This window comes from Ornithodoros turicata, chromosome 9 (genome assembly GCF_037126465.1).
Source record: "Ornithodoros turicata isolate Travis chromosome 9, ASM3712646v1, whole genome shotgun sequence".
Lineage (NCBI taxonomy): Eukaryota > Metazoa > Arthropoda > Arachnida > Ixodida > Argasidae > Ornithodoros > Ornithodoros turicata.
In genome coordinates, this window is record NC_088209.1 from 18762186 (window position 1) to 18774854 (window position 12669).

The window sequence follows — 12669 nt, forward strand, 5'->3', positions numbered from 1 at the left end:
GACGTCAGGGTTGACGACGCCGCAAAAGAGCGGAGAGAGTTCCTAAAATTAGCAGTCACTGACAATGTGCCAAGGGTTCTTGTGGGCTCGCGAAGGTTCCAGAAACCTTGACGTATGAGCGTCGGGCAAGGCAAGCTGGCTTTCGGAACCGACCCTGGTGTGTCTCCTGGTGCGGTCGGCATTGTGTCTGGCAATGCTGAAGTGGTAATAAGACCTTAATTTGACGTGCGTGTGGTAGCCTCTTTGTTCCGGTTTTATTCTGGTACAATCTAGATCGTCATTCAAGGGCTCTGAGGTGCTTAGGTAGTCCTATACACAATAAATCATCTTGTCGCGCGAAGAGATTAGCCTGGTCCTTGTAGAGTCGATTCCATTACGTTATAGAGTTGATATTAGGGATGGGCCAACCGAATCCTCGAATCCTGGGCAGGGATTCGAGATTCGAAAATCCCAATCGAAATGCCCAAAACAAATCGAATCTTTCGAATCCACCAACAACGTTGTAGTTTGTTTCTCTTGAAAATTGGTGCCTTCGGAGTCCGCCGAAAGCCTGCTTGGCCGGCGGGCTCCAGGTCGCGCTAAAACTACAGCATAAAGCTCCGACATTAAAAGTAAGACGGTTTTGCTTTTGATTGTTTCTTAGTTTCATGGAAAGAATTGAGAATCGAGAGTCTGTGTGTCTTCCTGTAGTCAACGAACAACATCTTAAATAATGACACTTAGGAAGAAGTATATGGGTATGTTTTCTCCTGAAAGTGAACTATTATTTAATTTGTTTTTCATTAAAGAAATATATCAAATTCCTATTGAAAACACTTTTCAGTAGAAGTTTCTTTCCTGGCTTTTTAGGCTCATTTTTTTTTTAAAGAAAAGGTTCGAGATACGTAAGATTCGTGGATTCGCAGAACTTTCTTGGATTCGGGTTCAAATTTGGGTTTGGGAAATTCTGTATTCGTCCCAAAATCGTTAAATTATTTTTCACTGAAAAAGATATAAAATTCCGCTACAAAACACGTTTCAGTAGAAGCTTTGTTTCCTGGCTTTTTACGCTTTTTTTTTAAAGAAAAGATTCGAAAGATTCGTGGATTTGCATTTGCAGGATTCGCATTCTGATTCGCAGAACCTTCCTTGGGTTTGGGACCAGGTTCGTATTCGAGAAAATCTGGATTCGTCCCAAAAATGGTTACTTTGTTTTTCACCAAAGAAAGATATCAAATCCCGCTTCTCACTTTTCAAGTTTTTTTTCCTGGCTTTCCACTTCTGGATTCGTCCCATCCCTATAGTTGACATGCAAATTGTTACATCGACGTCGACATGACCGGGCACGACGGGGAATATCTTACCTTGGTGTCGCCACTTAACAGTTCTTTCAGATAGTCTCCGGAGACAGCGCTTCCACGCGCGCCGTCCATTCATGCTATATCTCTGCGTTCTATTCGCTCAGAGATCGAACGGTGTCGGCGCGCTGCGGAGAAACGATGAACTATCGTAGTGTGGATAGCTTCTTGCGTTGTCTGCTTTTACGCGTTTATTCCGCATTTAGTGCAGTAGGTGGAGCATTGGGGAACCGAACAACATCGTGCCATAGCGGCACAAATGATCTTCCGGGGGCTTATACGCAAGACTTACGGAAAAGAACCATTAACTCCGAACCTCAGGCTTGTGTTGTGTCCGTCCTTCCACGTTTAATTGCCTCATTTTCTACCGCATTAATCTTTATTGGAGCTTCGTGAATTTATACGGCTCATGCCTCATGGTCCTCAGACGCTTTCAGACAATTGTCGGCACAGTTCCCTTGGAAGTCTGCCCAGGACGCACATTCCCCAAGGGCGTTAGTCGTCGTGCCATTGCCCACCTCTGTGAGGGCCAACAACGGCGAGCCCTTTCGCAACCAGCATCACCGCCTCATTGTGCACACGAAGCACTACCGTAAATAAATATCGAACTCTATACAGATATCATATTGGTTCCAAGGCAGCAGGACTGGGAATCGTCAATGCATTTTCGGACAGAATCATAGGAGGTGCTGGCAATGCAATGTAGAGCTTAACAAGGAATGACAACAATGTACTCTTGCAAAGGCGACAGAAAAAAAAAGTTCGTCCAGTAGTAAGCAGTATACTTATCTGCCACCAACAACGTTATGATATCCGATACTTAACGCTGTTCCAAGTTACACTAACGACGACGTCATAATCGGCTGCCCATATGAGGAGCCCGAACCATGGCCCAATAATACACTAAGTGCAGCTGAAGAGCCCCTTCGGTTTCTTTTTCATTATTTCCATTCTTTCCTCTTTTACCAATCAATTAATCTTTTTCATGATAAACAATTAAAGGTTGATTCAAAGCACGACCCACATGGTGGACCCCTTTGTCCCTCCTGGACAGTCCGCAATTTTTACACCTACAGTTCACGTCATGCTAGAGAGAACTGTGGAGGTATATTACTTCTGCTACAATAAACAGCATATGCTTCAGGTAAAAAAAAAATGTATACCAACCTATTTCCACAGCCCGCGCTCCAGTTCCCGCAGGCGACTCTCTGGCACTTTATTTCGCATTACATATGTGTCAAAGAAATCACCGTGACGACAAACACCACGACATGGCTCATTATGAACCATAATGTGACTTTAATGAAGCTCTACAGCTCACTGACGTCTTCATCGTCCCTGACTGAACGCAAAACCACCAGCTACAACCTTGCTGTTTACAGGCAATCACGAATTAGCTACGTTTTTGGTTATGAGCGACGTCTTTGTATCGGATCACAATTACCTTGCAGCGGACTTTCATCAGGTGTTGCCCTCAAAGTAGCGAACAACTTTTCGCAGGTGCCAGCTCGCATCGAGTCGCTACAAACTGTCTATTCCAATAAGCATACTCCTTGCCTTCGTATTCTGCCGTGTCACGTTGCGTAATTTCGAAGCAAATCTTCACCTTCCTAATCCTCTCGGAGCGTAAACTGAAAAGGCGATACAAAACGCCGATAACAGGCAGTGAAGCTATTTTTTTCATCCGAAGTGGATCGTGTTCCCATGCGAGTGAACTACAAAGCAGCGAAAGCTCCCAAATCCAAGCGCGCATTCACGAGTGAACAACCGAAAAAAAAAGAAGCACTTCAAGCCTTCTTTTCCCCATCTTTGCTGATGCTCCTCGCTATTTCGCAGCGCACTGGGATGATGTACTCCACACCTTTGCATTTCTCGACGGGCAGTGGGATCTCGACCACCAGTTTCTTCTCAGCCGTCAACCGACACTTGATCTTCTCGACGTCCACGCCCTCGGGGAGAACGACGTTCCTCTTGAGTTCCCTCCTGATGGTCGTGTCGCCTTCCGTGCTCTCGTTGCACGCACTTATGGTCATGTTCCTCCCGACGGCCTTCAGCGAGAGGTCTTCCAACTTGAATCCCGCTGCGTCGATCTCGACGGAGATCTTGTCCTTGTCGGTGCTGGGGACGACCTTGATCTCCTTCATGACGTTCTGTTGCTGTTTGGGTGCGTCGGGTTCCTGGAACATGTCGTCCAGGTACCTCCTGCAGTCGGGAAATTCCTTGGCGAACTCGTCCATCTGCCTCTTGATGTCATCGTGGCTGCTGCCTTCGAAGACGCGGTGGAACTTCTTCACTTCCGTGGTTCTGGTCTGCGTGGCGGACATGGTTGTGACGGAGCGAGTCTGCACGAGCCGGTGGGAGGCGTTTTTGAGGACGGCAGTAACGATCGTTCTGACGGGGAGAAGCTTTATATATATCCCCGGTGAGGGGCGTGTTGGCCTGGAATGTTTCCTAAAACCGTCTCCCTCCCTCGCGCTGTCTCTAGCGAAGGTGGAGCAGACCAACCGTGGGCTCTTTTCCCATAATTCACCCAGCGTCCTCCAAGGCCCTAAGCGATCGTTTTAAATATACCCTCAGGAAGAGACTGTGCTGATTGCGTAACAAGGGCCGTGCATCGTGTTGGGCCTGGTTCTGGCCTTGCGTCGCCTACCTGGGAAGGTGACAAGGGAGATGACAATGGGCGAGTGAGACGGCAACAATGAGATATATGCCGTGAGAAGGAAAGGTCGATCATTGTACACGCTGCGCAGTGAAGGTCTCCTTATCGGTGGTCGTATATGTCGTCTGGGACATTGGCTATACCTGATGTACGCCGTAGGGTACGCTGTAAATGATGTCTTGCTCATACCATGCGAAATGGGTCCGGACATTGCCTAATTTGAAATTCTGAATTTATTTGAATAATTGTAAACACCAGGAGTTGTGAAACTTGAGAGATGAACATCTGGAGACGCGTAGATGTGGTGCATTGTGTCATGCACACGTATCACTATGCTCCAGAGTATTTGAGAAACGAAGAAAAACAAAGAATTATTCTTCTGTGTGTCGAGTAGTAGTATTTAACTAAAAAAAGAAAAAGGGAGAGAAGGACTTGGAGCAGTGTAGCGCCTGCAGCTCCATCTCATTTAGGTAGTTTTGAGGTTTATGATATGTGGCTGCTAGTAGCGGCTGTATATACCGCTTTCTTTTAGGTAGACACACAATGCCTTATGTGCCTTCATGTCTTGTTCCTTTGTGGGCCATCTTTTTCCTTTCTTTCAGTCTTTCCTTTTTTGCGTCTTCTTGTTCTGGGCACTGTATAAGTACGTGTAACGTGTCCTGGGGCACTTTGCAGATGTCGCAGTTGGCGAAATGGAAGTCATCGAGCAGACTTTCGCGTCAAGCTGTGACGTCAAGAGGAGCGAGGGCATCGGCCACTCCCATTGGTTCTCGAAAGCAGGTGACTTCACCCGCGGGTTCCTTTACTGTCTGCCATGATGCCCGAGTGGTATGTGTCTCAGCATTCGCTGTGTCGCTTTTCTTAGCGTGTATTATCGCTACGTTGTGAAACTTTGAATACAAGTTCACATAAGGATGTCTTTTTTTTTTAGCCTTTACAGAATTTTTATATAAAGGCTGTGAAAGCAGCATAGATGGTGTTTTTGCAGTTCAGTTCTGCGGCCAGGCGGACATCCTCTGGAAGAGGGTACATAACTACAAGATGACTAACTACCTGAAATTCATTAATTAACTCTTTAATTAGATAGTTTCGGGCAAAAGCGAGATAGCATATTTAAGAAACTATACTCGTTGAACGTCGTTCCACGTTTAAAATATCCCGACACACGCACGTGCGTCAAAATATCCGTCCCCGAATTTTGATATGCAAACGAGCCGAAACCGATAAAACTCGCCTGAGGAGTGCGTCACCCTCGTCGGCGGAGGCTTATCCGGGCAGGAAATCGCAGGAAACCTGCTCCAAATCACGTGGTCCTCTGACGTGAAATGAGCGCTGTGCTCTCCGTGTTCCCGGTCGCCGCGGTTTCGGTTTCGGCTCATTTGCGTATCAAAATTCGGGGATGGATATTTTAACGCGCGTGCGTGTTTCAGGATCTGTTAAACGTGAAACGGCTTTCAACTATAGGATAGTCTCTCGGCCTGCTATCTCGGTTTTGCCCGATATCGCCTAATTATTAATTAACCAAGTTTAGGTAATTAGTCATCCTGTAGTCGCACACTTTCTTCGAGAAGATGTCCGCTTTGCCGTAGAACTCAACTGCAAAAAACGACATATTTGCTGCTGTCATAACCGTTTTTACAAAAAGCAAAACAAAATAAAACTTATAACGATATAACAATGTAACGCACAGCCATATAACGTAAATAACCGTGTGTTACGTTTATCTTGCATAATTTGGGGCTAATGGTAGCAAACTCTTTAAGCTACGCATATGCAAAATGCACGTGCGGTTTGCCAGGTCACAATATAACGTCAAAAACATGTGCATAACAGCCAGGACGAAGTCACCGCGGTGTCAGTGGTGTCGGCATCGTAAAATGTACCCACCCCTGTCAAATATGCTAGACTACTCGCTGACAAGCAACAGTATCCAGAGCAGGTACACGCATTAAAACCCGCCACCAGGCCTACACGGCACTTTCATTCGGACTATGTACCTGCATTCGCACGATACTCCCTGCAGTTCTGTGCTGATTGCCCAGCCTCGCAAAAAAAAAAAAAACGTTCCCTCACCTAGCACTCGCTTTCGCCGGTTGACCATGTGCACCAGTTTTGCGAGCACTGCTTCCGTGGGCACAACAACAGCTTGCTTCATTTCCAAACTTCAAGGGCGAGATTCTATTTGGGACGTGCCAAAAGCTGTCACTCGCAGTGGAAACAGCAAACGCAGAGTAGCTATAGTGGAAGCGTTTGCGCGCAGCACTATCTCCATCATCACCCATAGAACGCAGACTGCACAGAAGTGAACGAAGGCGGGTTTGCTTCTATTTCGGTGCGGTCTCGGTGGGTAGGGCAATACAGTATACGACTGGCGCGCCAAACATTGCAGTGGAATTTCCCGTAGCACATGAAAGCGTAGCGGTGGTGGTATTACCCACTAAAAGAGCTCGCCATTGGCGCCCTCACTGAGGTGGGCAACGTCACGACTAGCGCTCTGGGGGAATGTTCGTCTTGGGCCGACTTCTAAGGGAAGCGACGGCGTTATAGGGTAAACCGTCGCGTGGGCCCATCGGTGGTTTTATGTTGACCAAGTGACGGAAGATTTACCGCCGACAACGGTCCTATATACTCTGCAAGTAACCGAGCGTTCTGCGCATGTCTCCTCTCCCGGTTACTCCACTCGAGAAGCCCCATTGGCTACGGCGGCGCCCTCCCTCTTCCGTCTCACTGCCTCCTCTCATGCGCAGAGACGCACTTGCACAGCGTATTAAGCTACCGCAGTAAAGCAGTAAACAGACAGGTTATGCACGCGGCGTATAGTTTAACAGCTTGTTACTCGTAAATCAAGCACAACAAGTCATATACATGTGACAGGGAACGCTAAACATCTGCAGCGTGAAATCGGAAGAGTCAGAGACAAAAAGTTTTGTCACGAAATTCCCGCTTCGTGTTTTTTTTTTCGTCGCCATTTTGGGTGGCAGTAAGATGTCATGCGGCCCCCGTGGTAAAAAGACAAAGCAATCAAAGGCCCGGAACTGTGATTGGCAGATCGAGCCTGTTTTTTGGGACTCCTCCCAGTGGCTGTAAAGCGACTAGGGGCGACGTCCAGTCGAAAATAATCCACAATTTGTCGAGCAACAGTGATATATGTTCCCGACTAGACCTGTGCGCCACCGGCTCGCGCCGCCGTCGCCGCAGATTTGCGTCACCACGCCGACGGATTTAATCCATTTGGAGGGTTCTACATATTAAAGTAATCCAGTAACTGTGATAGGCTGTATCACAGTACCTATACAGTACCTACGCTGTGCCTATAGTTATAGGCTCTATAACTGCTAACTACTGCGTAAAACTGTAGTTTAACTACCAGTGTAGCTACATCACAGCCGCAATAGTTAAAACTGCTACTAGGAGGTATAGTTGTTTAACTGATTAGATTGAGAAGATACCCGTCAAAAAGAACTCGTTACAAGTTAAGTTATCGTGTGCAAATGGTAACTAAGTTAATAACGAAGTACATCAGCCTGAAATGTAACTCGCAGTTACTAAGTTACTTTTAAAAAAGAACGAGTTACTTCCAAGCTACTTCAGACACAAAATAGCATTACGCAGGTGCAGCGCGTGTGAGCAGTTGAGTTAGACCTTGAGGTGCCTGCGGAGCAGTGCAACACGCTTAGATGGTTTTCGTTTATGTCCAACAATAGACCTCTCCCTGTTTGTAAGCAAATGACGTCATAGTGTTCGACAGCGCCAAAATTTGGTAGAATTGAACTACGCTCGGAGCTAGAGGTGAACAAGGTCGCGCCCGAAAGCCACGGTCTTGAGGGGATTACGATATGGTCCCTTAAGGGGACGCGACCCTCGGTCCTACTTTTCTTTCAATGGGAGCCAGCGAACAAGTGCCCGTTCGTGGAACCCAGCTCTCCTTCCGATTTGTTTCGGTTTCAGTCTGTCTACTAATGTCATGACGACGTTTCTCTGGTAGAGGTCTATTCGAACGCTTTGCATCTTGCTCCCTGCGGGCGCACAATGATTCAGCTTCATTTCAATGGCAGCATGTTCTTACTTCCTCAATAAAATACTGTCATTGATTGAATATCACGTTTTATGGCAAAAAATGCCATGAAGGAACCAGAGAGAAAGCAAGAAAATATGTGGACGCGAGTGAAAAATGAGTTAAAAGTACCTTGGAACCTAAGTTACTTTAGCAAAGTTACCTAAAAAAGGAACGAGCTCCTCTGAAAGTTACCACGGCGCAAAAGTACCGAGTTAAGTTACAAGTTACCGAAACAAGGAACTTAGTTACAGTAACGAGTTACCTCGAACTATGTGTTTAACTACACTTGTAACTACTCTGATATCTTGTGCGCATCGTTATAGCTATGATCGCTGAAGCCTAGAAATACCACATGAGTGCGCGGGAAGCGAGAAGACAGTGAACTCTCACACTGGCGCATCATAGCGCTGCACGCGCCCTTCCATAGAATACGGATGTAGCGAAATGTCTGCAACGCTAAAGTCATGAGTAAGGCCCCGGGTTTTCGCGATACATCGCGGAATCTGGAATTCATCGCGGAATCCTTCATTTGGCACGGAATTTCACGGAATCCCTTATTTGTAGGCGTGCTCGTATATTCGAATTCCCGAGTTCATACAGAATATCAATTACTCGAAGCATTCGATTCGCGAATCGAATACACAATATTCGGGTTTTCGAATATTCGACTACGCGACAACAAAATTCACAATTCAATTCGACGAATGTGAACCTCCCGAAAGTTGGCTTCACCTGACTCTTCCCTGCATAAGGGGAAGCCTGCTTTACAAAATTGAAGCCTGCTGTACGGCGAGAACAGACAGATTGTAGTCTAGCTTAAGATAACGTCAGCCCAAATTTATTGTGCATACTTCGCCTGAGCAAGGGACGGTGTCTCTCCCGTGCGCAATTTAGCGATGCACTGGGGGATCTTGATATGATATCTGGGAGGTTGCCTTTAAAAAGTTAATACTCTTAAATGATGCCCACAGGCCAGGAACAAAAAGGGTGCCTTAAACATGTAACTTCCCCAGGTGAGACAAACACATCAACAAAGAAGCCAAAAGGTGTTAACGACAAAGCTGAGGCAGGACGCCAGTTTGTTCGTTTCACAAGTGACCTATGGATGTTCAGAAAAAAAGTGCAGCTTATCTCTGTAACATACCACTGCCTGATATGAAATTTTGAAATCAAGGTAATTATCCCAGTACGTACTCAGCTTAAAAGCAGGAAGCACTGCCATGTAACATTAAAGAGTAGGGGCCCACAGAAGAGTTTCTCGTGACAGTTAGTGCCAGAAAAATTATGCTAAAGCCGTGGGCTAGAAAGTCCAAACTTTTAGTACGCCTCCGGTTTTTAACGAACCAGGCCAGATAACGATATCATTTGCGATTATGGTTGGCTAGGAGCGTGCTATGCGGTGAAGTTCATTTTTAAGAGTGTAGTTTACCTAGGGAATGACATATTTTTGAAGGCCTGACGCGGTCCACTGATTTTTGGTAAAATTAAAGTTTGTCACATTTTCAATACATGGGAGTCTATGGGAGATGCAACAAAATCGCTTCTCTCGGCACGCCGGCCCGGGATATTTGGGCCAAAATGATTTCATTCCCTACAGTAACATTCGGGGAATTGATTGCAATCAATAAATTCGACTAGCTTGCTGCAGTTTTCCAGATCCCTGCGAATGAAAATAACGGCTTTGTCGTTTTCTAGCATGCTCTGCACGCTCGCGTCGGTTACATTACCTCCTTAAAGCGCGCGAGGAAAGCAAAGCGAAGAAAACAATTTTGCCACTGTGCAGCCAACTCTTTTCGAAAGCGAACGTTGACTAGATCGCATGAGTCCGCATTAACGTATTCTTTATGGCTTGCTTGTGCCATAAGTAATAACCGGCATAATCGCAAGTTGCAGCTGCATTTCCCCGCTCCCTTTCTATCGTTCGAGAACGAGCATATCTCGAAGATGCTTCCGACTGGATGATCCTCATTATTATTGCACGACCGTATTTCATCGCAACATCTCTTATGCAATCCCGAAGCGTTGTTACCATGCCGCCGTGATATGGGGTAAGTACGTAAGTAAGTAACAAACAAAACAAACGGGATTTGGATATAGAAACTGGTGTACGCGATCCAAAGGAAACATCCCATTCAGTCTGAGAAGCACTCTGGGTGAAGAAAACGGAACAAGTATTCATTCACAAAAACGACAACAACTTTATCTCGAGATGATTAATGGGTAGTTATTCATTCGCAAGACCCATTCATGATGCATTAGGTCTGCGCGTCCATAGCGATGAATGCGTCCGGGGATCGCGAGCTCACCGTCACTATACTACGTCAACTATGCTGTATACTACGGGTTCGTGCAAATGAATACTGACGGAAACGCTACACAACTGTTGGGCAAGTTTATCTAGTTGAACATGGTATATTATGCGGGGACAGTAACCAGTAATCAGGGACAATAATCAGTAACCGTCAGGACAGTAACCTTTGCCGTGCTATTTCCTGCAAGATTTTTCTTGAAAATCAATGGATTAGTCGCACCAGCGCGCATGACTCAGTAGTTAACGTGCTGACCATGTCAAGTCGAGACTGGGAGGTACCCGGCTTCGAATCTCTGCGCTCTTAAAAATGAACTTCACCACATAGCACGCACCTATAGACAACCATCCTCCCCAACGACAAAGCTCTCGCCCCTGATTTGTTGGAAACGGGAGGCGGAGCCTATTTTGTGCTATTATGCAGAACATAATGGCACAAAATAGGCTCCGCCCCCCATAGGTCCGTATCTTCACCACACATAGCACGCTCCAGCCAACCATCATCCCGAATGACAAAGTTCTCGCCCATGATTTGTTGATAACGAGAGGCGGAGCCTACTATGTATTATTATGTACGGCTACAAAATGAGCTCCGCCTCCCGTTCTCAACAAATCAGGGACGAGAACATTGTCATTGGGGAAGATGGTTGGCTAGGAACGTGCTATGTGGTGAGGTTCATTTTTAAGAGTTTAGAGCACAACGTTATGTGTACCTCCGCGTTGGCGTCTGATTAGTGCTATAATTCTTCAAATAACGTAATGATGGATTGAGGTATCTGAATGACGGTACGCCTACTCGCCCGTATCCGAAAAAAAAAGTGAATTTTTGTACTAACGCTGCACAGGTTATGAAAGAGAAGTATTGAACAATAAATTCTATGTAGAATTACGAAGCGTAGAAGAACAATATTACACCTGTTACACAGGTAACTAAATACCTACAGATAGGAGTTCTTACCTCCTTCAAAGCCCCAGGACAGATTTCATCCTCCAGAGGTGCGGAAAATTTGGTTGACTGTACACTCTTAAAAATGAACTTCACCGCATAGCACGCTCCTAGCCAACCATAATCTCGAATGATATCGTCATCTGCCCTGATTTGTTGAAAACGAGAGGCGTACGCCTTTTTTGTGACAATTATGAACAGCATAAGTGTCACAAAAAAGGCGTACGCCTCCTCGTTTTTGTCTCTTGCCTTTATAAGCAAAATACAGTACCTGAGGAAGCGTGGACCTCCACGCGAAAGCTTGTACAATTTAAACTTAAACAAAAATCTTCAGTGACGGTTTCTGTATTTTGTTTATGTGATCTACAGGACTTGAGAGAGAGAGAAATACATGATGACGATGATATGGGGATGACTTCCGCTCATTGAGCAGAATGCTACCCCATTGCTATTGGGGGAAAATGAGAGGATGGTGATGAGGATGATGCTGACGACGCTGACAGGGTTTTAGAGAGAGTCGATCAGGCCGGTGGTTTGCAGGAATTTGATGAAGGGTCGTAAGACGGACATCTGCGTTCGTGTGTGGACTTGACTCCCCTCTTCGTATACGCTTCTCTCGCCTTTATTGTAGATTTTTAATAATAACAAAATGCCGGTACTACTTTGCATGAACCCATGTTATGAACACCGCAGAATAACAGTTCTTGGACTGTAACGTAGGTGATCGGCGATTCTCAGCGTGCAACAATAGCCAGATTGCTGTAATGACTGTAAAGTATGCGTGTGGGAGTGGAAGTATCCGCGTGAGAGCGGAGAAATGATCCAATGCGCTACAGCTGCCTGTGCTGTTAGGAAAATACATCGATCACGAGTGGAAACGATGAAGTTCAGGAATGCAGAAGGGAACATGCATACTGGTTTATAGCGGTACATCAATCTTGCACAGTAATATATAGCCCTGTCAACCTGGCTATATATAACCCTGGTTCAATGGTAATGTCGCGCTTTTCTCCTGAATAGATTCAAAATTTATATGCTTAGGCTTATTTTGAGTCATCTGTTTTTGAAAGGAGGGATCTAGCGCTTCACGGACCTCATGCCGTGATATGGACGGGATGTCCGATGTCTGTATAACGCTTCCTATAGGTCAACAAATCCCTCCAAGCCCTGCCAAACGACAACGGGTGGAGAGCCCTGATTCGGGTGATGCCGTCGATCCAAAAGATATAAATGTTCCTGGTGGGGTGGGGTGGGGGTTATGGCAGGATAGGCTCGCCGTTGTTGGCCACACAGAAGTGGGCGTCGTCACGACTATAGCCAAAAAAGAAAAAGAACACAAAACACAAAGAAAGGACGGACGGA

General features: G+C 46.0%; 2 protein-coding genes across 2 annotated transcripts in view; one reads left to right on the forward strand and one right to left on the reverse strand.

The window, feature by feature from the left end:
* Positions 1–12669, forward strand: part of LOC135368282 (cGMP-dependent protein kinase, isozyme 1-like) — a 169927-nt gene that overhangs the window by 6876 nt on the left and 150382 nt on the right. The gene's annotated exons all lie outside the window — the stretch shown is intronic.
* Positions 2602–3736, reverse strand: LOC135368281 (heat shock protein hsp-16.2-like). The gene has a single exon (XM_064601455.1). It carries the CDS (start codon positions 3659–3661, stop codon positions 3125–3127), a length of 537 nt encoding a protein of 178 aa, XP_064457525.1. The 5' UTR covers positions 3662–3736; the 3' UTR covers positions 2602–3124.